The 25,122-nt window shown below is 37.0% G+C and overlaps 4 protein-coding genes across 10 annotated transcripts; 2 read left to right on the top strand and 2 right to left on the bottom strand.

Annotated features, from left to right (window-relative positions):
* Nucleotides 1-8,146: 8,146 nt before the first annotated feature.
* Nucleotides 8,147-10,196, bottom strand: LOC145133992 (uncharacterized). Its single transcript, XM_079068930.1, has 4 exons — nucleotides 9,811-10,196; nucleotides 8,759-9,449; nucleotides 8,590-8,659; nucleotides 8,147-8,502 (listed from the first exon to the last, which is right to left on the bottom strand). Exons 1-4 carry the CDS (start codon nucleotides 10,064-10,066, stop codon nucleotides 8,383-8,385), a joined length of 1,137 nt encoding a protein of 378 aa, XP_078925056.1. The 5' UTR covers nucleotides 10,067-10,196; the 3' UTR covers nucleotides 8,147-8,382.
* A 170-nt stretch (nucleotides 10,197-10,366) lies between these two features.
* LOC145133993 (ARM repeat superfamily protein) lies at nucleotides 10,367-12,036 on the top strand. 2 transcript variants are annotated; one of them, XM_079068932.1, is made up of 6 exons: nucleotides 10,367-10,605; nucleotides 10,816-10,882; nucleotides 11,078-11,185; nucleotides 11,255-11,353; nucleotides 11,443-11,568; nucleotides 11,695-12,036. In XM_079068932.1, the coding sequence occupies exons 1-6, from the start codon at nucleotides 10,576-10,578 to the stop codon at nucleotides 11,841-11,843; spliced, it is 579 nt and encodes a 192-aa protein (XP_078925058.1). In that variant the 5' UTR covers nucleotides 10,367-10,575; the 3' UTR covers nucleotides 11,844-12,036. The 2 variants fall into 2 exon arrangements, with proteins under 2 accessions (XP_078925058.1, XP_078925057.1); XM_079068931.1 differs by having other exon boundaries at nucleotides 10,368-10,605; nucleotides 11,069-11,185.
* Nucleotides 12,037-13,304: 1,268 nt separating this feature from the next.
* LOC145133282 (uncharacterized) lies at nucleotides 13,305-16,144 on the top strand. Of its 6 annotated transcripts, none has more exons than XM_079068229.1 (3): nucleotides 13,305-13,480; nucleotides 13,820-13,949; nucleotides 14,032-15,641. In XM_079068229.1, the coding sequence occupies exon 3, from the start codon at nucleotides 14,086-14,088 to the stop codon at nucleotides 15,490-15,492; it is 1,407 nt and encodes a 468-aa protein (XP_078924355.1). In that variant the 5' UTR covers nucleotides 13,305-13,480; nucleotides 13,820-13,949; nucleotides 14,032-14,085; the 3' UTR covers nucleotides 15,493-15,641. The 6 variants fall into 6 exon arrangements, with proteins under 6 accessions (XP_078924355.1, XP_078924352.1, XP_078924354.1 ...); XM_079068226.1 differs by having other exon boundaries at nucleotides 13,806-13,949; XM_079068228.1 differs by having other exon boundaries at nucleotides 13,653-13,949.
* A 622-nt stretch (nucleotides 16,145-16,766) lies between these two features.
* LOC145130216 (uncharacterized) lies at nucleotides 16,767-17,141 on the bottom strand. The gene has a single exon (XM_079065053.1). It carries the CDS (start codon nucleotides 17,139-17,141, stop codon nucleotides 16,767-16,769), a length of 375 nt encoding a protein of 124 aa, XP_078921179.1.
* Between the last annotated feature and the right edge of the window lie 7,981 nt (nucleotides 17,142-25,122).

Here is a 25,122-nt window from a genome sequence, read left to right as displayed (position 1 = left end):
TTACCAAAAAGTGAAGTAATAGCTCAAGAACACTTCAAAAGTGTGGCTGGAAGTTGAGAGAAAAAGAGGCTTTTTTGATGGTTAAGGAGTGTATATGTGTTTCATGGAGAAGAAAATGATCAAGGAAATCCCCATGGATTTCTTTATATGAAGGATTGCTGGAGCAAGTGGCTAGGGTGAAGGGATGTTTACCTTGATATGTGTGATGTGGATAAGGGTGGACCAATGAGAAATTGACACATAAGTGCAAGTGGGCACACTTGACCCACTTGTAACATAAAATATCCTAAGCCCTTTTCTTTAATGTAAAATATTGATTATAATTAATAAATCCCTGGGATGTGATTAAAATATGAATATATAGGGTCTTATATGTCAAAATATGAGTTTGGGTGAAAATACCGCCTTAAAATCACGAAAAACGGGCTCAAAACGCTAAAAGTATTGAAAACCAGGTAAAAGTTGCGAATATCCGAAGTTCAGGGTCGGAGGTTCGGTCCTAGCCATTAGAAGCGAGAGTAGATGGGAACCGAGAGGAGGGTTCGGTCTTGAGCAGCTTCACATGCGAAACTGGGGAGGAAGCGAAATGGAGCGAAGGTAGTCTCGGACCCGAAGGTAGTATCTCGGACCGAAGGGTCCAATCCGAACCGAAGGTGCAAGGAGCCGAACCTGAAAGTGCAAAGAGCCGAACCCGAAGGTGACTTCGGTCCCATAAGAGGCTTCGGTTCCTTATTAGGGACTTCGGTCCTATAAGGCTATTTTTCAAGGAATCTTCCCGTTTCGAGCGGTTTTTCACCGAGTTAAGTGTCGGGATGACCCGAATGATTATAAAAAGTTGAGGGAGGTTATGAGAGAGATTTGAGAGAGATTTTATATAGAAAGAGATAGAGCGAGAGAGATTGAGAGAGACTTTGTTTGTGACCTTTGCGAGTGTTTAACTTCGAAGTGCAAGGTTTGTAACCCCGTTTTGCCTTGTTATGAGCTTTATACGCCCCCGAAGGGTATGTATTAATGTTTTATCGAGTAGTTCCATCACTCACCCTGATTAGGGTTTAGATTTTTCCGAACACGTGAAGACTCAAAGTGATACTTTGCATAGAGATAGTGTGTTGTACAATAGTAAACACGATGGAAACCCTAATATACAAGAGTTAATTGAGTTGACCGGTTTGACTTGTTGACTTTATTTGACTTTGACTTGACCGGAAATTGATGGTTGTCACATACAAGGCCCAATGTAGCTTATGCTATTAGTCTAACTAGTAGATACCACGCTAATCCTGGCGAAAAAGATCGGATAGTTGTAAAGAACATACTTAAGTACTTAAGAAGGACTAAATACATGTTCCTAGTTTTTGGAGGAGTTAAGGAAGAGCTTACTGTAAGATGTTACACTGATGCTAGCTTCAACACTAATCGAGATAACTCACAATCCCAGTAGGGATACATGTTCACACTTAATGGAGGATCCATTGTCTGGAAAAGTTCAAAGCAAGAAGTGGTTGCACTTTCTACAAGAAATATGAGTATATAGCTGCGTCTAAGGTAGCTCAAGAATTTGATTGAATGAAGAAATTCATCGGTGATCTGAATGTTGTTCCAAGCATCAAAAATTCCATTGAGATGATTTGTGACAACATTGGTGCTATCGTTATCGCAAGAGATCCGATGGTTACCAACAAGATTAGACACATTCAACGGAAATTCAATTTTATTCTTAAAGAATTGGAATTGGGAAATATACGCATTGATAAGGTTCATATAGATGATAATCTAGCAGATCCATTCACAAAGCCTCTTTCTCAAAACAAGTTTGAGAGCCATGCAAAAGGAATCGGTCTTCGATTAGCTAGTGATTGGGTTTAAACTCTGTACTTTACTAATATCTGGATATGCTGAACTGTGTAGCAATGGTATGTAATCTCTTTTGATATATGAGATATCTCCTTTTTGTGGATATTTTTGTGTTCTATGTTAGCATGTTATTTAATCCTTGAATAATGTCATAATTCAAAATTGTCCATATTCAGTCATTGTTGTGGGATCAACTGCGAATTAAGACTAATATGAATCAAATTGATTGATTTCAACTGGTGAAATAGCAAAGTGTTGCATTCAAATTCATAAGTACTTGTTAGAGAACAACTATCGGATATGACTCGCGTCAAGAGTCACTTCATGGATCGTTATCATAAGTGAATCTTGAACACTGGTAAAATATCTTTATGTATTTTGATCTGAGATACATATTAGAGAAATCAAGTATGGATATTGTTATACTTTGACATGGTTAAACGTTGTTCGTAACCATGCAGTTATAAAAGCTTTCGTTGGGTATAACATGAACTATATGAGAGTCTATGTAGTCAAGATGAGATTTTTTCCTCTTATGTGTTGAGAGTTAGACATCTAAGGCGCCTTACTTTTAAGTTAGATGTCAAATGAGAATGATGACGTTCCATGTATCATATCCAACATGATGTCTGAAACAAAGAGAATATTGATACACTTACCTTATACTTCAATTATAGCTTTTGAGCTTCTGGAATTGGATGTTGATTGATGGCAACCCTTCATGTGTTGCTAGGGGTGGTAGCCCGTTGCTAGACGCCAACCACTATCTATGTCAGTCTGTAATGAATCTTGTGCAAGTGGGAGATTATTGGATCTATATGCTCAAGAATCATTATTGAGTGATATTGTTAATGACATATCATCATATAGGGTCACACCTAATCAAGTCGGTACTTATTGAATATTTATTAAGCATTTGATTATTAATAAATAAATCCAACTCTTGTATTTAGTTTGAGAATTATTCTTTTTTTTTTTATGAAAATAATATAAAAAGAAACAACAAACTAGTTATTATATCATATGGTATGATAAATAAGTGATGTGCAAAGTTTTTGGACACTTTGGTTAACCATAAATTAAGTGGTTAATTATTCTTGTTAAATAAAGAAACTAACAAACATCTTTTTTCTCTTTCTAAGCCTTATGGTCGTAAGTTTTATGAGAGTGTAGAGGTTGCTTGTTAACCTCCATGATTTTCTCCATGCTTTGTCTCCCTTACCTTTATAATTAATAATAATTTAGATTATTTTATTGGTTTGACCTTACCTTGCATGGGAGTATATAAGGATGCCTTATGCATGAGAAATGGACTAGTTCTGTGCCCTCTAAACTCACAAAAAATTCGTAGCTTTTTTGGCTCTTTCTTCCTCTCATATTTTGAAGTCAAGTGTGAAGAATTAGTGCTCTCTTTGTGTCTTCATTTAGTGCTTATTTAATTAAGCACTTAAACGCATAAAGAACAAGGCATACAAGAAGGCATCTAGTGATTCTTGGTACCTTAATCTTGCTAGTGGATACTTGTAGAGAAGTTCAAACTCCTTGTTTCCATCTTTATCAACACCCCAAACCCAAGAGGGTCCAAATGCTCCTGCCAATCTAAAACATCATATGGTTGGTTTTAATATCATTCTAACCTTTTAAAAGATCCTTGGTGGTTTTGTTTTGAAAATATACTCGAAAATTAATATTATAAATTTTATAGCTTCCGTTGCCTAGTTTTTACGAAAAACTCTCTTATTTTTGTATCAAACCCATCAATATATATATATATATATATATATATATATATATATATATATACACGTATCCGTAAAATTATGTAAGAGAATCATATTAAAAGAAAACTAAAGATATAAATAACAAGATCGATAAGCATACTATAAAGTTAAACAAAACAATTTTTAAATGAGAACGATAGTATTCATCATTTAGTTGATTAGTTTTTAGCTAACCCTGACTTATAATCGTTAAATCTTAAGTGAGCGGGAAAGATATGTATAAACCTATACGGGGATGACGCCCCACTTGTGGTTGCTATCCATAACCTTGATGGTCGAGTCACAACAAAAATAACTTTGTAAACTATTTTACGACGTCAGATGAAGCGTCGTGTGGGGAAAATATCTAGTCAAAAGCTCGATTAGAGAACTCACTGTAACAAATGTTCGGTCAACCTTAATAAAATAAACTACCTAGAGGGGAACACCTTGATGTAGTAATAGTATGTATCAATAAAGCAAAAAGGGGTGAAAATGTTAGAGAAGTTTTAGGATAATCCAGAGGGGTGATTTATCTTAAATGGAAAAGTTATGAAATTACATCTATACAAGAAGTTATATTAATATATACTCAAGTAACAAATACAAGAATAATGATAAATACTATTCTAAGCATCTTATTAAATACCTATTCGAAATTAACTAATCGAGTGCATAAATTTGGATTTCCCTAAAGAAAGATGAAGTGAAATAAAAAGAGTATCATAGAAGAATAATAACATATTATGAGTCAAACATTGAGCTAAATTATGTTTGAAAACATGAGGAATTATAAACAGAGTCTAAAACCCATGTACTCACGAGTCTTCGGACTTACGTAGTTTTTGCTATGTACCAGGTATTAGAAATGAGGAAAGAAAGTGCGACCAGTGAAAATAAGAAATGTATAAAGAAGTTTGTAAATCATTTTCTCTTTTACTGTGGTTATTGATATTGTCTAGTAACACCGAGAATTGTAAAACTCTGATAATTATTTGATTAATTTTATAAAAGTAATTTTTATTATAGCATTGTAGGGATTTATTTTGAAGTAACCATTAATACAATGTAAATTAGTAAGCATAAATGTTTAACAACATGAGGATGGGGTTGTTGTGCAATAATTTTAAGAGAAATCAAATATGTTTTTATTTTTTCTTCTTACTATCTTCTTACACATTTAAGAATATGACATTCATCATGTTTAATAAAATTAATAAATTTTTATCATACTTGTCATTATCTTAAAATGGTAGGGAGATTGGTAGGAAGAAAATGTAGGAAAATATTTAATTTCTTTAATTTTAATTGAAGGTCTAAAGTCTGAAACATGACACACCCGAAAATATTATTGCTACTCTACAATAGTACAATTTACACATGTATTAAGCTACGAGAAAAGTTCAACATGAGTGTCTAGAAAATAAAGTTAACCGTTTTCTTTTGACCATGGTTGATGATTGACCTTTTATGTTTTAATCATAAATAAGAAGACGTTACCTAGATAGAAAACAAAATATTGGTAATCAAAATTTGTTTGATTAAGGATTGTGAGTTGTTTGGCTAGAGCTGCCGTAGACAGCTTATGTTGTCCAACAACTTGACTTTCAGACAACTTGAGTTGCTTTCGAACAAACCCAAAATCAACATGTTTTTTGAATTTTTTATTCATTAAGAAAAGATTTTTCCATTACATTCCAAGTCAAAAAATATGAAGAGGTTTTGAGGCACTGCCCTTGAAGCCCGCAAGGTGGTGCGACCTCTCGACCCCCTTATTTTGTCGTATCTGGAATCAAATTCTTCTTATAAACAAATATGCATTTCACACCTCTTAACTTTTATTAGATCACAATTTAAATCATTCATTTGACACAAATATTAATTCCAATCATATACAATGAACGGGAACAATAAAATCACCAACATACGTGTTCTATATTCCATGACAAGTCAAGTATGATAATGTTTGTCTTTTTTTTTTTTTTTTTTTTTTTTTTTTTTTTTTTAATAAAAACCACTTATCGCTACGCCGCGCAGCACACACACAACACTTGACCTTTCATAACCGTTTGTTTTATAAAATACTTTTGACTTAAAAACTGTTGTACGTGTGCTGTGTGGCGTAGCATTTGACCCTCTTCTTTAAACCCTTTCCCACCTTATTTTAAGTTGTATTATTCAACATATATTTTTTCAACAATATGTTTATTATTTTAATAATATTACGAATGATATTATTAACAATTCGAATATATTTTACATAATTTCAAAACTGTTTGGTAAATTTTATATAAATATTTTTTTTGTGTTACATTGTTTATATCAAAATATTAATAAATTATAAAGTTAATCACTAAAATTATCAAATTTATTGAACCTAACCGAAAAATAATCATAGTCTTCGAAAATTTAACAAAATGAACATGTTCGCTAAATTAACAATTTTATTAATTGTTATTTAGCAAATATTATGTTTAATTATTTTATACGAACGTCTTTAAAAATCATATCATCATAGTGATCTTTATATTTGATTTGCATATGATTAAACTAGATAAATTATTGATTTAGAATTATTTTTAACTATTGTATGGTTAATTTCAGTTTATTTCAGCAGCCTGCAGGCGTTAAAAAACAAACAAACATCTTATTACAGACTACGTCCGCAGAGTTCAAACGTTTTCGATTCGAAAAAACAAACACCACGTATAATTTTTAGGGAAATCTCCAGAAAAGTCCTATAATTTTAGTCTAATTTATGAAAAAGTCCCAAACTAATTTTTGTTTATAGAAAAGCACAGAATACCGGCTAAAACTTCGAAAAAACCCTTTTTGCCCGGTTTCAAAGATTTAGCCGGTATTCTGTCCTTTTTCGTTAGTTTGCTCAAAATATTAGGATTTTTTTGAAAATTACCCAATAACCAAAATATTGAGACTTTTCTGAAAATTACTATGGAATTAATGGATATTATTATTAATAAATCATTTATAAACATATAATTTTTTTTTATTATAAACAAAGGAAATACATTTTTAGCTAATTTCTAGGAATAGAATGGTCGACTATGTACTTCTCTATTGTTTGTTGACCCCTTCAAAGTCCTTATATTCCTCTTATATATCGTTGTGGGTGTCATAGTAAGAAGTAACTTGTTAGGCGTGACCAATACAAGATTTGGTAATATTTATTAGTACACAATCAATAAGTGTCTACTTGCTATTAGGCATGACGCTATATAATCACATGTTATTAGAAAATATCATCACACAACGATTCTTGAACATATAGATATTTTTTATGTTCTTTAATCTAATTACCACCTAACCTCCATACATTACCCGGTAACAACCATCAAATTACACACATCTATAGAGAGTGAAAAGTAAACTTTGAATGACAATTTAAATAGATAATCACCCTTCCCTTGTTTCCATATAAACTAACATTCATGGATCACTTTTGGCATTTGATAGATGAACACCAACATTAAAGGAACACTAACCGAGTACATCTCACTATCATATCCACAATGATGCATAGGAGGAACGTAAAGTGTTTGAGTGGTCAGCAAGCAATAGATGAGTACTTAGACAACCAATTTATTCCTAAAAATTAGCAACAAATGTATTTCTTTTTTTATAATAAAATATTTTTTGTGTTTATAAATGATTTGTTAATAATACTATCCATTAATTCCATGGTAATTTTCAGAAAAGTCCCAATATTTTGGTTATCAAGTCATTTTTGGAAAAGTCCCAAAATTTTGACCAAACTAACGAAAAATGACAGAATACCGGCTAAATCTTCGAAACCGCCCGAAAAGGGTTTTTTCGAAGTTTTAACCGGTATTCTGTGCTTTTCTATAAACAAAATTTAGTTTGAGATTTTTTCATAAATTGACCTAAAATTTTAAGACTTATAAAGATTAAAATGATAGGTTTATGGTGATATGAATCTTATCATAGAAAAATAATAATTGAAAATCGATCATAAAGTGTGTTGAAAACGGACTAATCATGTTGTAGATGAGTGTTTGAAATTTTCTTGGGTTTGGTAAACTACGTAGAAACATTCAACCATTTATTTCAACCCATTGCAGAAAAAAAAAGTAATAAATGACAAGTCAAAATTATTAACTTTTTGTCCACAAAAAGAATACAAGTATCGGTTGCTTTCATTATTCGAAATGATAATATAAAATTGAATAAACGTTCAATCAAAATTTAAGTATTTAAATATTTCTAAGTTGTCAATTTACGGTTAGCAAAATGGTAATTGGAGACTTTTTTTTCAGCTAGAAGCCTTTGACTTATTTTTTTCTATAGAGAAGTTGTGATAACGTGTCGAAACCAGAGAAGTCAATAGGTATATGCATTAGGTTAGATCTGGATTAAAACAAAATCAAAATCAAATTATTATTTTTTATAAATGATATTTAAAATCGATTTGGTTATAAGTCGAACTACACCGTGTTATAATTGATAAACCTGTTATAAGTCGAACTACACCGTGTTATAATTGACCAAAAACATGGTTAAAAACAAAAATTTATTCAACCAAGCCACCAAATTTACACAACTTTAATCGACATGTTCTAAAAAGTAAAAACTACTGCCAACCGCAAAATGGTCAGCACACAACACCAAGGACATGATATATTCAGTAGATTTTGACATAGTTAAGTGTGACTATACAAGAAACTTAAAAACATGTTTATGCCACTCCTATCATAATAATCAAGTTGAAGTTATTCCTGTTCTTTTATACTCATACTTCCTCCACTTCTAGTTCAAAGTCATCAATCTCTTTAAAGTAAGCTCTTTGCTGCTCAACAAATTCTTGTGGTAGCACATATTCTTCAACACTCTCCTTTGATGAGCATCTTTTCTGTAAAAAAACATAGGTTATACACTTGCTTACTTGTTAAAGGGCAATTTAGTGATTTCATTATTAGTCAAAGAAAGTCAAAGATACCTTTTTATTGGGAGGAGGCCCTGTTTGTAGCTTAGATTGGAATGTATCTTCTGATCCATCACCTTGATTCCTATTCAACCAAAAAGCATAGAAATATCATCAATATAACTACTACTAGCATAAATTAGATTTAAGTTACTAAGTTATGATATAAAAGAGAGAAGGAGACCTATTGATTGCAGTTCTCAAAAGAGGTGGACAGCTACTTTCTTTATTTTTCTTCAGAGTGCGATGATAGAGAGGTGTAACAACAACATTTCCTTCATCTTTTTGGGAAAGATCAAAATGGGTAGAAGAACCTGTAACCCTTTCCCCTTTCTCCTTAATCTTCACACCAGAAGAAGGTGCAAGAACTTCCATCATCTTAGTCTTCATAGGATGATAATTAAGCGGGACTGCAATTGACTTTCCTTTATCCTTTCTCTTCATTAAAGAATGTGACAAGTTGATATTTGTGTTCTCCAAGTGAGGATAGCTAGATTGAACAGCATTTTCTTTCCCTTTATCCTTTACTTTCATGGTGGAATGAGGAAGAGGAGTGTCCATGATACTCTTTGTGTTCTTCATATGATGGTCGCTAGATGACACATCAATTGCCTTCTGTTTGTCCTTAATCTTCTCCATTGAAAAGCAATTAGGGGCCATGAACGTCTTATTCCCATCATAAGTGGTTTTCTGTACAGAAGACTGATTTCTGTTCCCCAATGTAGAAGAACAAAGAGGCACAGATACTTCCTTCCTTTTGCTCCTTGTTTCCTGGGAAGATGTCTGATAAGAAGGCACATCAGCCTTCACCTTGATTAAGGTTTTCCGAGTGCTCCTTCTTTGAGTATATGATATCTCATCACCAATCAAATGAGCTAAGCAATGCAAATGTAATACTAGGTCATAATCTTATACTTAGTCATATTCAGTATCAGAAGACACAAAAACACAATTTGATATTCAGAATTGTGGCATATAAATTGAATCTGTATCAGTCCTGCTAACAGTAGAAGAGCATCTGGCGTATACAAATTCGATTTCAATTTGAATCTGTAGCAAATCTTAATCTTAGTCATATTCAATTTCCTAATACACATACACGTTACCCAAATCTGGATTTCGATTGAAAATCGACTTGACTAAGGTGATTCAGCTAACAGAAAAACCCGACATGAACAATTGCATGTAGTGAAAAGATACATCTGGGCATGCGTCTTTGAAAAGGAGAGAGCGTACCTGGCGTGAGTGTCGGAGGTGTAGAAGGAAGAGGTTGGTCCGGCGAACTGATAAGTGGGTGGTTCTCATGAATCGGGTTTTGGGTGGATCCGATACTTGAATCAGAGGCGGTGGAAGATCCGGGTCTCTTCGATTGTGAGAATGGAGAAATTGGGTAGGGTTTACGGACGATGTTAGTGAGATTAGCAAAGGGTTTTCGCTTGATTGATGATCTTGTCACCATATTTCGTTGTTTCTCTAGTTCAGCTTCCTCCATGACTTTCCATTCGGTACAAGCCTCTTATATGAAGATCCTATGCAGCTTGTTAGAGACGCTAGAAGAGAGGAGATTGTAAGAGAAGCTTTAACTGACAATGGCGGGATTTTGGGTGTAATTTGAAAACCTAGTGCTCTTGTCTTGGATTAGATCAGGTATAAGCCCATTATTAGTATTTTTGCTTGGGCCCTATAGACTATAGGCATACGGCATACCTTCTGTGGTCGATTGGGAATTTGGGCCAACTTTAAGGATCCAAGCACCCAGATCCGGATTCGGCTAAATTTACCCGGACTTGCCCTGTTTTGCCAACGCAGGCGAGGTCAAGGCTGCTCCCCTCTACCCTCTGGTCTCTGCTGATCTGCTCCGCCTCCGCACGACTGCACGAGCTGCCGGTGCCGCCTTCTTCGGCCTCTTTCTTCCATCTCCTTCGGCTATTCTATCTACCTGTAAGGTTGCCTCCCTCTCTGTCGCACAAAGGGGTTTTCCTGTTTGCAGTTCCAATCGTGATGCGTGGTTTAGCAGCTGGGATCAGCTCCGTAAGTCCCTGTTCTCAAATGTATTTCATTGATTCTTCCTAGAAATGGTTTTGAAATTTTGATTTGTGTGATTTCGGAGTTACGTGAACTGAATCTCCATTATCGCGCATCCTTTGAGTGATGATTAGCAGTTTATTACTTTGTTTATCTTTTTATATGCTGAATTCCTTGAATTCTCTAATGATTCCATTATTTTCTGCTTAATTGCAGTATTTGTGCAGAAGAAGACCAGTAAATGTTCGATCACGCCAGTATTCGTCATCATATCACGAAAGAGGTCATCCACTTCTGAACTATGAGCTTAATGATCGTCATTATTTAGTTGTTTTAATTGTTTTGAAGTTGAATCCCCCCAATAAATTTTCTTAAAACGCCTAGAATCCACAGAAATGCTTCAAATTACTCATATGCCAAGCTCCCTTTTAAATGCTGCTAACAATTTAGTGGTGTACCCTTGTTCTAGGGTTTCCAGATGAACGAGCCATGGAGGAGGAAGCAGAAAAGAAATTCGGATGGCTTTTCAAACTTCTCTTTATTGGAACTGCAACAATTGGTGGATACCATATCTTTCCATACTTAGGTATCCACTTTCTTTCTAAAATCATTTATCAATTACTTTAGGCAAGATTTTAACAATGGGTATTTTTAGGTGATAATCTGATACACCAGTCTGTGTCACTTCTAAATGTCAAGGACCCACTATTTAAAAGAATGGGGGCATCAAGATTAGCTCGTTTTGCAACAGATGGTATAGTTGATCTATATATTTATATATTCTTTAACAAACAATTCAATATTACCATGTCACACTAGTTGACATACAATTATACATTTTAGATGAAAGAAGAATGAAGATTGTGGAGTTGGGTGGGGCCCAACAGCTTGTGGATATGTTGGGTGGTGCTAAAGATGATAGCACACGTAAAGAAGCTTTGAATGCTATTGTTGCCATTGCTCGTTCTGGTTTGAGTCTTTTCTTTAATCTTGATCTTCCTTTTTCATGTTTTATCTGCTGCATAATTATATGCAAAATTGAAACATGTGTCAGATGATAATGAAATTTCAGTGTGTTGTTTTCTAATATATTAGATGAAGCTGTTGGGGCTCTGCATAGTGCTGGAGCAATCTCAGTCATCATGGGTACTCCACTATCCAGTGAAGATGCTGAAATCGAGAAATTTAAAGTGAAATTGCTGAAAAGATTTAGAGATCTGAGATACGATGAAAGTTCATCTTGAAATTAAGCTACTTTTGTTGAATGTTTGATTAGAACTAAATAGAGTATAAGACTAGACAAAAGCTGTAAGGCCATTTAAGGTTACAAGCTTTCCTAAGTTATTTCCTGCAGCTTTATATGATTGTATCAATTCCATATCGTGTATTTTCCCATCATCAAGATCTGTGGTATGATCTGAGAACTAATTTTTGATCTTTGTGTTTTTTTTTTTTTTTTTTTCCATATACTTCTTTCTAATGTTTTCAATTATGATGCTCGATTGAATATGGGTATGATGAGATTTTGGTCTATGTTCTATGTAAACTTGAGTTCTGTAGTAATCCATAAGTTTCATATTATCTTGATTTCAATAAATCAAGATTCTCTTGTGATAAAATCTTTGAATTTGATTCGAAAACTACTCCGAAAGTTATTATAGTTGTTAGTGGTGCCAAACAAAGAATAAGGGTAAAATCGTTATTTTCTTTTCATATGTTCGGTTTGAAAAAATCAATTTTGTACAGACAATGTTTACTCCAGACATATATCATTCATCAACCATAAGCCTTTTGGCCTAACTGGATCCGGAGTGTTTATTTAAGTCATGGTAGACAGGTTCTAAGTAACATGGTGGACAAAAGGTGTATAAAAGATTCATGATTTATAAAAAAGGCGTCTTTCATCATTTGGATTTGAGATAGATATTATTTTACAAGTAATATTTCTCTCATTAATCTATATATTTCCTGCTTTAGGCCTTTAGCTATTAAACAAAATCTTGGCCTACAAAATAAGACTTTATCCATTTTGCTGCTTTAGCTATTAAACAAAATCTTTGCCAAAAAATAAGACCACCTTAATAATACCTTTTGAAAAAGAAAACCTCGTGACATGTAATATTATTTTAAAAATAGATAAAAGTATATTTTCACACCCTTGAATATTGATTAATCCTAAAGAGTTACACTATAATTTATTATTCAGTTATTGACTTTCTTAGCAAGGGGCGAAAGATCGACATTTTGGTCGTAAAGGCTACCTTTTCTACACATTAACTTCTTTTGATTTCACATCCAAAATTTCATACTTTTTAATTTTATTTCTCCAAAAAAATAAACTAAAAATCAGAACAAGAATACGTGTCCATTACTCGTTTTGGTTCCCATTTTTTTCCCATGAGCTCAAACTATGAATGAGGAAAATATGGAGTCATTTTGTTTAGAGTTTAGACACACACCAAAAAAAAAAAAAAAAGAGAGAGAGATAATAATAACTGAAACTTCTTTTATCATCAAAATTGGTTCGTAATTTTCATCACCTAATTACAAGCCATATAAAAGATAAGGCACCTGTAAGTCATTGATTACATTTAAAGGTAAACTATGTCAAAAAGAATTCTTCAAGGACTGTTTTTGTAAATGTTCCCGTCAACCGATGAATGTGCCACCTTTTTAAAGGTATAAACCGGTGGATGGAGAAAAAGCAGTACACCAATGCAGCACAACTTTAGACAGCATCCTACTGCCGTCCACCTGCCCAATCCGAACTCTTTTTCCTGTAACAAACAAAGAATCTGCGAATTGCAATTTTTTCTCTCAATTTTATCATCAATGGAGACAAAAATGAACTCCATCTAAATTGCGTAATCATCCCCTACAGGTACGTATTTTCCTTCATTCTTATGATTCGTAGATTTTATGTTTTTGCGCGATATATACGTGTTGAATACTTTTAGAAATCTCAATTGAGGTTTGAAGTCGATAATATCGATCAATCGCTAGGTTTTAGTGGATGTTATCGCTCAATTCTCGTTTTGTGTATGTTCATGAAGTATTTGGGCAAGATGAGGAACTCAAATTTGACTTGATTTGACATCTCGAGTTTCGAGCTTGATTTTGTTTTAGCTCTACATATTTTTTCTTCTGGCAACGTGAATGATCACTCGATTTTCTTCAATAACCATTATCGTTGAATTCGACACCAGTTTGTGATACACAGTTTATTGAAGAAGATTGATGCCAGTTTTCATAATCATCCAGTAAGGCTGGAAGGTGAAATTTGGGATAATCATGTTGATTTTCGATGTGGTGATGATATTCAAAAGAATTTGCTCGGTCGATTTGTATCCGTATGTTTCTCAGTTCTTATATTTTCAGAAGAAAAGTGAACCATTAATAGTGATCTCTTTTTCCTTCTTACTTTACATACAGAATGATTCTCCTTGAACATAGAGCGACTTAGAGATTGGCTGTGAAGGTCAAAATATGACGTTGATGACTGAAAACAGCGAAGTTCAAGATGAAGAAGAATCAAATGGATCTAAACTCAAAACTCCTGTTCCTCTAGATATCAAAACCTTCAACATACCTCATACAAATGAAGATCCTCGACTTAATGACATCCACACTTCTCCAAGCAACAAAAGAGATAATTCATCACCTTTAAATTTGCAACAAATTGTCAACGAGAGGGATCAACTTTCACACATCATACGTCGTCCCAATAAAATCAGCCATGTTTTTCAGCAAATCTTGTCCAGAAAACTTGATCGAGAATCCCTTCAGAACATGGCTAAAGAATGGATAAAATCCCCAATTAACATAGTTCTCTTGATCTGGATCATATGTGTTACAATCTCAGGTGCAATTCTGTTCCTTGTCATGACAGGCATGTTAAATCATCTCCTTCCACAAAAACACCAAAGAGAAACATGGTTTGAAGTCAACAACCAGATCCTCAACGCTCTTTTCACTCTCATATGTCTATATCATCACCCTCGTAGGATCCACCATTTCATCCTCCTTTTAAGATGGAAATCACATGACGTTTCAAAATTGAGAAAATTATATTCCAAAAACGGAACTTATAAACCACACGAACGTGCACACATGGCGATAGTTATCTTCCTCCTTAATCTCAACTGCTTCGCACAATACGCATTATGTGGCATAAACGTAGGGTACACCAGATCAGAAAGACCAGCAATCGGAGTAGCAATCACCATCACCGTCGCAATCGCCGCCCCTGCTTTTGCCGGCGTTTACACCATTGTTAGCCCGTTAGGTAAGGATTACGACACGTGTCCCGATGAAGAATCCCAAATCGAAACCAGATTTTCATTTTCTGAAACTAATCCAAAATGGAGCGGAGGTGTTCTCGACATCTGGAACGACATTTCCGTTTCACATCTCTCGTTGTTCTGTGGGTTCTGTGTTTTCGGGTGGAACATGGAGAGACTAGGGTTTGGAAACATGTATGTTCATACAGCGACGTTTCTTCTATTCTGTTTGGCGCCATTTTTGATATTTAACATGGCGGCGATCAATGTGAAGAGTGAGGTTGTAAGGGAGGTTTTGGGGGGTACCGGAGTGTTTCTGTGTGTGTTTGGGTTGCTTTACGGTGGTTTTTGGAGGATTCAGATGAGGAAAAGATATAATTTACCGGCGACTAACTGTAAGTTATGGTGTTGTGGGAAAGGTGATGATGTTAGTGATTGTGTTTCATGGCTTTTTTGCTGTTGGTGTTCTCTTGCTCAGGAAGTCCGTACGGCTAATCTGTATGAAATTGTTGAAGATAATGGAAAAAGCTCAAACAGACGGGTGGCAGCTGTGGAAGATGCAATTTTGGAACCACCATTGCGTTGTTTTGTAAACAGAGAAGAAGGCGATTAAGAAGAACATTTCTAAGTTTGTGATTTTGTGTGTTGGAATTAGAAGTAAGTTTTTAGATTTATATATTTATTTAGTTTCGATTATTTAAACAAATATTGTTAATATTTTTAAAAGTTTTCAAAGATGAAACATTGAGTATTGTTAAATAACTCGCATTACCTTTTTTATTTTCTGCTTGGTTTGTAAAAAGACGAGGTTAACCCTTAGAGGGGGTAAGGGCGTAAGGCTCCGGTATACGTAACTGAAATAAGAAACAAGAACTGAGACAATTTTCCCATATTTTTCCTTAATGCAATCCTAGCTTTTTAAATATAAAAAAAGAAACAAAGCAAGCTAATAACGTGGAAACAAGGAAAAGAAAATGGAAACATGGAAGATAATGGATTCTTAAATGCATGCAGAATCAAGTCTTCAAGTCTTGCTGGCCTCTTGGTGATTCTTTTAGGTCGTTGTTGGGTTGTTGTGTTGGATAGGGGTGAGCATGGTGCGGTTTGGTGCGGTTTTAGGGCCAAACCGAACCGCAAACCGCAAGGTGCGGTTTTTGAATTCTAGAAACCGTTGGGTGCGGTTTTTCAATGGTTCGGTTTTGCGGTTTTTGAGTGCGGTTTCGGTTTGTACCGGTTCGGTGTCGGTTTTAAACCGAGTCAAACATATGGTGCGGTTTTTTATGTTCACCGGTATGTTTTTTTTAACCGCGATGTTCATGTGAAGATTAAAGATTGTATGACATGGTGTCATTTCGTTTCCTCAAATTTAGAAGTTGTAATTTTGAGTTTTTTATGTTGTTTACTTGATCACTTCATTTGCAACCCATATTTCCAAACTCATTTTTTTATTCAATTTGTGCTTTAGAAGTTACAATCTTGCAAGTTGTAGCCCACATAGTGTTTACACTTTACACATAATCATTAAGTCACAAACACAAAGTGACAAACTCACATATTAAACCTAATACCTAATTACTAATTACCGTCAAGTTCAATATATAATATATGTATAAATTAAAATTTATTAGTTTTTTAAATAATATGTATAATTGTATAATATAAATTAGAGATTTATTTTATTGTTAATAAGCTTGCGGTGCGGTTCGGTTTTGGTGGTCCGGTTTCTAGATAAAAACCGCACCGCACCAACAAATTCGGTTTTTCAACAAAATAAAATCCGCACCATCGGTTTTTGCATCGGTTTCGGTTTATTGCGGTTTTTGCGGTTTTTCTTTTATCGGTTCGGTTTTTGCTCACCCCTAGTGTTGGACTCTTTGGATTGGTTTACTAGGCTCGTATCATCACTCCCCTCTTGAAAATTGACATTGTCCTCAATGTTGGTAAAAAAAATGGGAATTGTTTATGGATGTCTTCAACTTGTTCCCATGTTGCTTCTTCTAAAGGTTTGCCTTCCCATTTGATGAGGATTTCTTGTTTCCCGTCTTGATTAATTATGGTCTGTAATGTTGATTCGGGAAGTGTGTCGACTTGGTGGTTTTCTTCAAATCCAATTGGGTCGTCTTGTTCTGTTGAGGTAGCAATACCATGAGTTGACTTAAGTAGGGAGACATGGAAGATCGGATCTATGCGGGAGCTGGGTGGTAGAGCCAAACGGTGGGCTACTTTCCCTATTCTTTCTTGTATGGACCATAGAATCGACATGCTAGCTTGTGTGATTTTGGGTTGCCCACCGATTTTTGTCTGTAGTCTTGTAGACGTAAGTAAACTACATCGTTGACTTGAAATTATTTATCTAGTCGTCTTTTGTTGGCTTGTTTTCTCATTCTTTCTTGTGTCGTGCTGATAGCTTCCTTGAGCAAGGCAATGAGTCGTTGATGTTCCAACAAGGAAGAATCTATCGAAGCTGTTTTATTTTCTCCCGGGATGTAGTCATGAATCGATGTTGGATCTCTACCATAGACTGCTTTGAATGGTAACATCTTGATGGACATGTAGTAGGGTGTGTTATACGAAAATTCAGCCAAGTAAATGTATTTTTTCCACGATGTTGGTTCGTTGAAAACAAAGGCACGAAGATATGTCTCGAGGCAATGGTTCACCACTTCCGTTTGGCCATCCGTTTGTGGGTGGTAGGCACTGGAGTGGAGAAGTTTTGTACCAAGTTGTTTGAACAATTCTTTCAAGAATTTGCTTATGAACAGGGGATCTCTATCTGATACAATGGTTTTAGGTAGACCGTGCAAAATTTCCTTCATGGATATGGATGCTAGCTGTATGGCGTTGTATTGAAAGGGTAACAGAATAAAGTGTGAAAATTTGTAAAGTCTATCAACTACAACCCATATTGTTGTTTTGCCTTTGGAATTAGGGAGGTGTGTAACAAAATCCATGGATATCTCAAGCCAAGGAGACTCCGAGACTAGTAGGGGTTGGAGAACGCCAAACGGTTTGTGTGTGGGTGTTTTTATGGCTTGACATATCTGGCAATTCTTGATGAATTATGTGACTGCTTTGCATAGATTAACACATGAAAACATTGTGGCAATGCGTTTGATGGTGGTTGTTATTCCGGTGTGACCCCTATTGAAGATGCATGAAATTCTTGGAGCAGATTGTCACGAAGGCTCTGGACCGGCGGTACCATGATGCGACCGTAGCGATATAGTAATCCATCTTGGATGGAATGATGTGGAAAGGCTGTTGGATCTTCCAAAATTTGAGCAACTAGTTGTTTACCCGCTTCGTCCTGCTTGAAGTAATTCCTGATTTCGTCTAATCAGGTTGTTGTTAGATGGGACAAAGCATGTATCGTACCTATTTCGACCCTGCTGAGAGCGTCTGCTACCAAGTTTTCTTTTCCAGGTTTGTAATGGATCTCGAAGTCGAATCCCATCTGCTTTGTTACCCATTTATGTTGTGCTTGTGTCTGGATCGTCTGTGTGAGGAGATGTTTGAGGTTGTGATGATCGGTGTAGATCCTGAATCATCTGCCCAGTAGGTATTGGCGCCATTTTTTACTACTTCTGTAATGACGTACATGTCCTTGATGTATGTTGATTGACTTTGCATGGTGGAGCAAAACTTCTTGCTAAAAAAGATAGTGGTTTGTTGTTTTGAGATAGTACTACTCCGATAGCCATTCCTAAAGCATCCGTGGTTACATTGAACTGAGATTCGAAATTTGGTAGGGATAACGTCACCAAGTCTTGCATGGCTGTCTTAAGTTGTTCAAACGCCTCATGTGCCGATTTACTCCACTTAAAAGATTTGAGTTTAAGAATATTAGTTAGAGGTGCTGCAATTTTGGCGTAGAGGGGAACAAATCGATGGCAATATCCCGTCAATCCTAAGTAGGCGCGCAAGGTTGTGAAGGATGTGGGTTGCGGCCATTGTCGTATTGCTTGTATTTGTCCGCTTCTGGTGCTACTCCTATTGATGAAATTTTGTGTCCCAGAAAGGAGATATCTTGCATAGCGAGCATACATTTGGATGGTTTGGCATGAAATTGGTGGTCCTGTAAGCTTTGAAAACAACCCGTAAATGTTCGTAATGAGTATCCAAGGAAGGACTGAAGACTAGGATATCATCAAAGAAGACTAACACGAACCGTCGAAGGGCTGATCTGAAGAGATCGTTCATGGCGGACTGAAAAGTAGATGGTGCGTTTGTCCGGCCAAACGGCATAACGAGAAACTCGTAATGGCCGTCGATTGTACGAAACGTTGTTTTATGAACGTCTTTTCTTGATACTCGTATTTGGTGGTAGCCGGAGCGGAGATCTATCTTGGAAAAAATAGTGGCTCCATGTAACTCGTCAAGGAGTTCATCGATGGATGGAATGGGGAATCGATCCCGTACTGTCACGACGTTTAGTGCTTTTTAGTCTACGCAAAATCTCGAGGAGCCGTCTTTTTTTTTTCACTAATAGCACTGGGGAAGAAAAAGAGCTTTAGCTAGGTCTGATAACGCCATTCTGAAACATCTCTGTTATTAATGTTGTCATGATTTTTTTCTGGAACTGTAGATAGCGGTATGGTTTGACATTGATGATGGTATTTGGATTGGTTAGGGGAATGTTGTGGTCGTGAGGTCTAAATGGTGATAGGGTTTGAGGTTCTTGAAAAATCTCTGAGAATTGTTGGATTAAGGCGTGTATTTTAGGATTGTCGTGGGTGAGGGGTGTGGGGTTAGTTGCCTCGTTGACTGGTGACGGGTTGTAATTGAGAGTATGTAGTGATACAATAGTACCTTAACGTATTAGCGTGGACAAGGTGCTAGGATTACGTGTTGGTTCCAAGGTTCACCTGTTAAGGTGCATGGTTTCCATTCATGTTGGAGCGTGTTCTATGGAATGGAAAAGTCAGTTGAGAGCCTTACCAGCGTACTAAGCCAAGTAACACCCAAGATCACATCTGCCCCTTCTACTGGTAGGACGAAAATTGACACTTGGAAGCGAGAGTTAGACAACTGTAAGCGTACATTAGGACATAACCCTTGACATTGGATGTGTTGACAATTGCCAACCATTACTGAGAATGGTTGAACGGATTTGATTTCCAGGTTGAGAAGGGAGGCGACTCTTGGTTGGACAATATTGTGTGTACTTCCAAAGTCAACAAGGATTTTAACCGATTTGTTGGCAATGTATCCTGTAAAACGTAGTGTTTGAGGTGATGATAACCCAAAAAATGCTACATGCGAGAGGGACAAGAATGCTAGTGGTGGTTTGTCGGAACTTGTAACGGTTGGTTCTTTCTCCATGCTTTCTTGATCGTCGTTGTCAACAACTAAGAGAAACTTAGGCGGCGAGCATTTATGGTCAGGGGTATACTTCTCCGGGCATTTGAAGCAAAATCCAACTTTTCGTCTTTCCTGTAAAGCATCGGTCGATAAGCGGGTGAATGGTAGTGTAGAATTTGTTTTCATTGTTGATGGGGTGTTGTTCAAAAGTGGAGTCGAAGTAGGAGTGACGTTGGGGTTTGTTGGAGTATTTGTTGACCAAGTAGATGGGCTGGTTTTAAAATTTGTGAAGGGTCGAGAGTTGGTTATTGTCCCAATCGTGTCTTCAATTAATTTGGCAAATAACAAGTTTGATGTAACGAAGTGGGCTTGAGGATGGAGAGCTTGTTTTGGATATCTTGGTGTAACCCTGAAATGAATCAATTCTTTAAACTTTGTGGAGAGAGGTCGTTTACTCTATTGTTGATGCGTTCGAACTTCGTTTGATAGGCTTGGACTGTAGAATTCTGGCGTAACGTGAAGATTGATGCTTCATGGTTCTCGTAAGACGATGGTCCAAAGCGAATTTCATGTTCCCTTTTGAATTGTGTCCATGATCCTAGCAGATCGTTTTGAGCCAAATGTTTGTACCAGGATAGTGCATCGTTTGTGAAATAGAATGTTGTGAGGGGAACACGTTGTATGGGTGGGATTTGATAAAACGTGAAATAATTATCATCCTGAAAAATCCAGTCCAATGGATTAGATCCGTCGAACATGGGTAAGGAAATTTTGGGTGGTCTTATGGTGTTGTGGTGTGTTAGTGGTGGGTTGGGGGTGTATTCTGGTTGTTAGTATTGTGTAGGTTTCGTTCGTGGGAGTCGTCTTACGAAAGTTGGGCGGATAGCATGGTAATATGATTAACAAGGTTAGCGGTGGTTTGTGATTGGGAATCGAATTTGGCCGTCAACAATTTCATGGCTTTGATGAGGTTGCTAAGGTGGGTTGTCTGTAGGGGTGAGCATAGGCGGGTACCCGCCCTATTTGTCTGGAACAGGAACCGGAACCGGCGGTTCTTGGAATGTAGGAACCGGAACTGGAACCGGCTATAACGGTTCTTTTGATTTTGGAACCAGAACCAGAACTGTCGGAGACTGGCTTCTCGGTTGTTAGTAACGACTCAGACAGAGCTGCTTACCTTGCTATGGTGAGTTATAGAATCAATTGAGCGATGCTACCTACTTTGTTGATCTAGTTAGAGGACTTCTTTCAAGAAGGGCTTGAATCCAATGAATTGTGTTTCCATTAGAATGGTGAAAATGCTAATGCTTAGATTGGTTACAGGAGCTTCTTTGAAAAGAATCAATCAATCAAGCTTGGACCCGTGCTATTTAGAGGCCTCCAAGAACCTGTCCAGACTATCATCTTACTCCCCGGAGATGATTGCTTCTTTTACTATTGCTTCTTAGTTCGTATCACTACAATAGATGTGACCATTTCATTTATTCATAAACTCGTATGTAGTCAATGAACGACACCTCTCGATTCTACTGCCTAAGATGTCCCTCCCGGTACCTGCTTGAGTTAGCGTAAGCGGCTCGTAAGACCAAGGAGTTAGCCAGCTTCCGGGTGAGAGGAAAACTAGACCCAGAAAGGGATAGAGCTCTGAAATAGTGAACTGGGTGGGAACACAATCGATGTGTCACAAGAAGGCAGTGATGAAGTTGGTGATTGTCGCCTATTAGTATTAGAGATGAAGACAGAGGAATGCAACCAGAACCGCCGGAACCGGTTCCAGTGCCGGGTACCCGGTTGTTTTAAGCTTTGTTACTATCTTTTCATTAGAAATCCACCATCATAAGCCATTAACTGTTAAAAACTAACATAACATAACTCATGGATAATTAGCTTTAGCCTTCACGAAAAAAAATGCTTAAGTTAGAGGCAGCTTGATGTTTAAAAAATATGCATTTATTTACGAAGCTATATATTCAAATAAGAATCATCATGTTTTTAAAGTTAAGCAAGATAAACCGTGCAAAATTGTAGGTACTGTATTACTGGACAAAACTCAAGTTTTATATATCATGAATTTACTAACTTATATATTGATCGTATTAGTCCAGACTATCAAAATGTGAATATATATATATATATATATATATATATATATATATATATATATATATATATATATATATATATATATATATAAACCGGTTTTGTCGGGTACCCGTCGGGTAGCGGTTCCGAAAAACTAAGAACCGGAACCGGAACCGCGTAAGGCGGTTTCGGTTCCGGAACCGGCAGTTCCGAGGCGGTTCCGGTTACGAAAGCAGGTACCCTGTTCCGCTGATCACCCCTAGTTTCCTGTTGTTGCGTTGCTGCATTAGTGGCGACGATTAACTGGGCTAATTGGCCGGATACAGTGGGTGGTAATTCTTCCGACATGGATGAAACATATTTTCGTGGCGGCATCTGGGATGGGTGAGATGTGAATGAAATCACCAATTGATAGGTTAACCCTTAACGGGGGTAAGGCTCCAGTATGTAATTGAAATAAGAAACAAGAACTGAGGCAATTTTTTTGATCTTTTTCCTTAATGAAATCCTATCGTTTTTAAATACAAGAAAAGAAACAAAGCAATCTAATAACGTGGAAACATGGAAAAGAAAATGGAAACATGGAAGATAGTGGATTCCTAAATGCATGTACGGAACATCCCAAAAATACAGTAAAAAAATTTCGTTTTAAAATCAATTAAGAAAAACCATAATTCATCAACATCATAATAAAATCATAAGTCATGTATCCCCAGAACATCATATCAAAATACTGTATCAAAATCACGTGTCAAAACATCAGAGTCTAAACATCCCAGGCTAAAAATTATGGTGTGTGTCATGCAGTCAACTCGAGCTCTTCCCCAAAGCTAAAAACTGTAAGCACGAATCTTAGTGAGTCTCCCCAAACTACCACATACCATACATATAACATGCAACTAGGAGATCCGGGCCCCGCCCACTCTCATGGAGATTCGGGCCCCGCCCACACTCCGCTGTCTAGGAGATTCGGTACCCTCCCACACTCCGCTGTATAGGAGATTCGGGCCCCGCCCACACTCCGCTGTCTAGGAGATTCGGGCCCCGCCCACACTCCGCTACTAACATGCATACAAGTATCACATAGACAACAAGTATATTTATTCCTATAAAGCAGTCATATATCTATACTCAAATAATACTACGAAATTCGGGCCCCGCCCACACTCGGCTACTATGAGATTCGGGCCCCGCCCACACTCAGCTACTAACATATCGCATCTACGGGCCGACCTTAGTGCCGTAGACCCATTCCTACTGAATGAAACTCATCTCGCAAAGCTGACTGCTGAAATCTCGAGTGAGGAATCTCCGACGGCTGCTCCAATGACTCCCCGACTATTAATATCACAATAGCACTTAATCAAAACATAATAATCCTCCTTAGGGTAAAATGACCATTTTACCCCTGGTCAAAGTCTATGCTTTGGTCAAAGTCAACCTTCTGGTTAACCCAACTCGCCGAGTTGCTCCATCAACTCGTCGAGTCCTAGAATCCTGAAATCACGATCTAACTCGTCGATTCACCTCCTGACTCGCCGAGTTCCCTGACTAATCATAACCGCGATTTATCGAATCAACTCGTCGAGTCCCTTCACCGACTCGTCGAGTTCTACCTTAAGCTAAAACGGGACTACATAATCCAACTCGTCGAGTTCCTCTGTCTGTTTGGCCATCTTAACAAATTAAGCCTCTACTCTCCAAATACAACGTCCATACTGCATCTACATACTAGAAATGCCCTTTTAAGGGCAAAGTTTCCAACTTTACCCGTTAATATCCCTTCTTAATGGGTTTAACTAGAACCCTAGTTCTTTCAGGATATAGATCTTTGTCCAACAACCTTATCACTCCAAACCAAAGCTTGAAAACCCAGATCTAGGTCCTAGATACCAAAATAACACGTAAACCCTCAGAGTTTCCTTCCATGCATGGCCTTTTGGGGCACAAAAGGCCATAAAAACACCTTAGAGCTTGTATGGGGGCTTTAATGGCATAAATTTTGCACCTTTATGCCTTAACAACCCTTAATGATCCCAGATCTGAAAGGATCCTTGCTTGGGACGTCCAAATCCCAAGGGTCAAGCTTCTTGAACCAAAACCCTCAAAAAGTGGAAATAAGTAGATCTAATGAATAAATGATCAAGTTAGAGACTTGATTACCAGAAAGTGAAGGGAATGAGATGTTGCTTCTGGATCTACAATCTTCTCTTGGAGTCCTCAAGCTTCTTCTTCTTCTACAAGCTTCAAATCACACAAGAACACTTAAAAATGGCTCACACACTCACACAATGCTCTAGGGTTCCGTGGATTAGGGTTTGGGACTTGGAGGCTGGAAATGAGGCCAAAAGGTGGGGATTAAGATGCTTAAATAGGGTGAAAAACCCCGAAATTAGGGTTCCCTCTGGCAGACCTACTGGCCGAGTCGATGGCTCTCGACTCGTCGAGTAGATAGCTTAAAAACCGCGTCCAAAACTCATTTCTACTCGACGAGTCTGGGGCTCCCAACTCGTCGAGTAGCTCTATTAAAATGAATAATTTATAAATAAATGCGTACCAGAAACCAGGCGTTACAATTCTCCCCCGCTTGACTTAGACTTCGTCCTCGAAGTCTGCTGTATCTGGAAACAACTCCGGGTAGTGCTCCCTCATCCCCTCCTCGGGATCCCAAGTCCACTCAGAACCCTTGCGGTGCTGCCACTGCGCCTTCACTAGCTGAACAACCTTGTTCCTCAAGGTTTTCGTCTTGCGATCCAAAATCGCCACCTGCCTCTCAATGTAGTTCAGGCTGTCGTCAACCTGAATATCCTCTAAGGACACAATCGTTGTATCATCCACTAAGCACTTCCGCAATTGGGAA

Source organism: Lactuca virosa, chromosome 8, assembly GCF_052849685.1.
Source record: "Lactuca virosa cultivar CGN04683 chromosome 8, Lactuca_virosa_CGN04683_v6, whole genome shotgun sequence".
NCBI classification, from domain to species: domain Eukaryota; kingdom Viridiplantae; phylum Streptophyta; class Magnoliopsida; order Asterales; family Asteraceae; genus Lactuca; species Lactuca virosa.
Note: the sequence above shows the minus strand (reverse complement) of the source record. Positions and strands in the feature narration are given on the sequence as shown.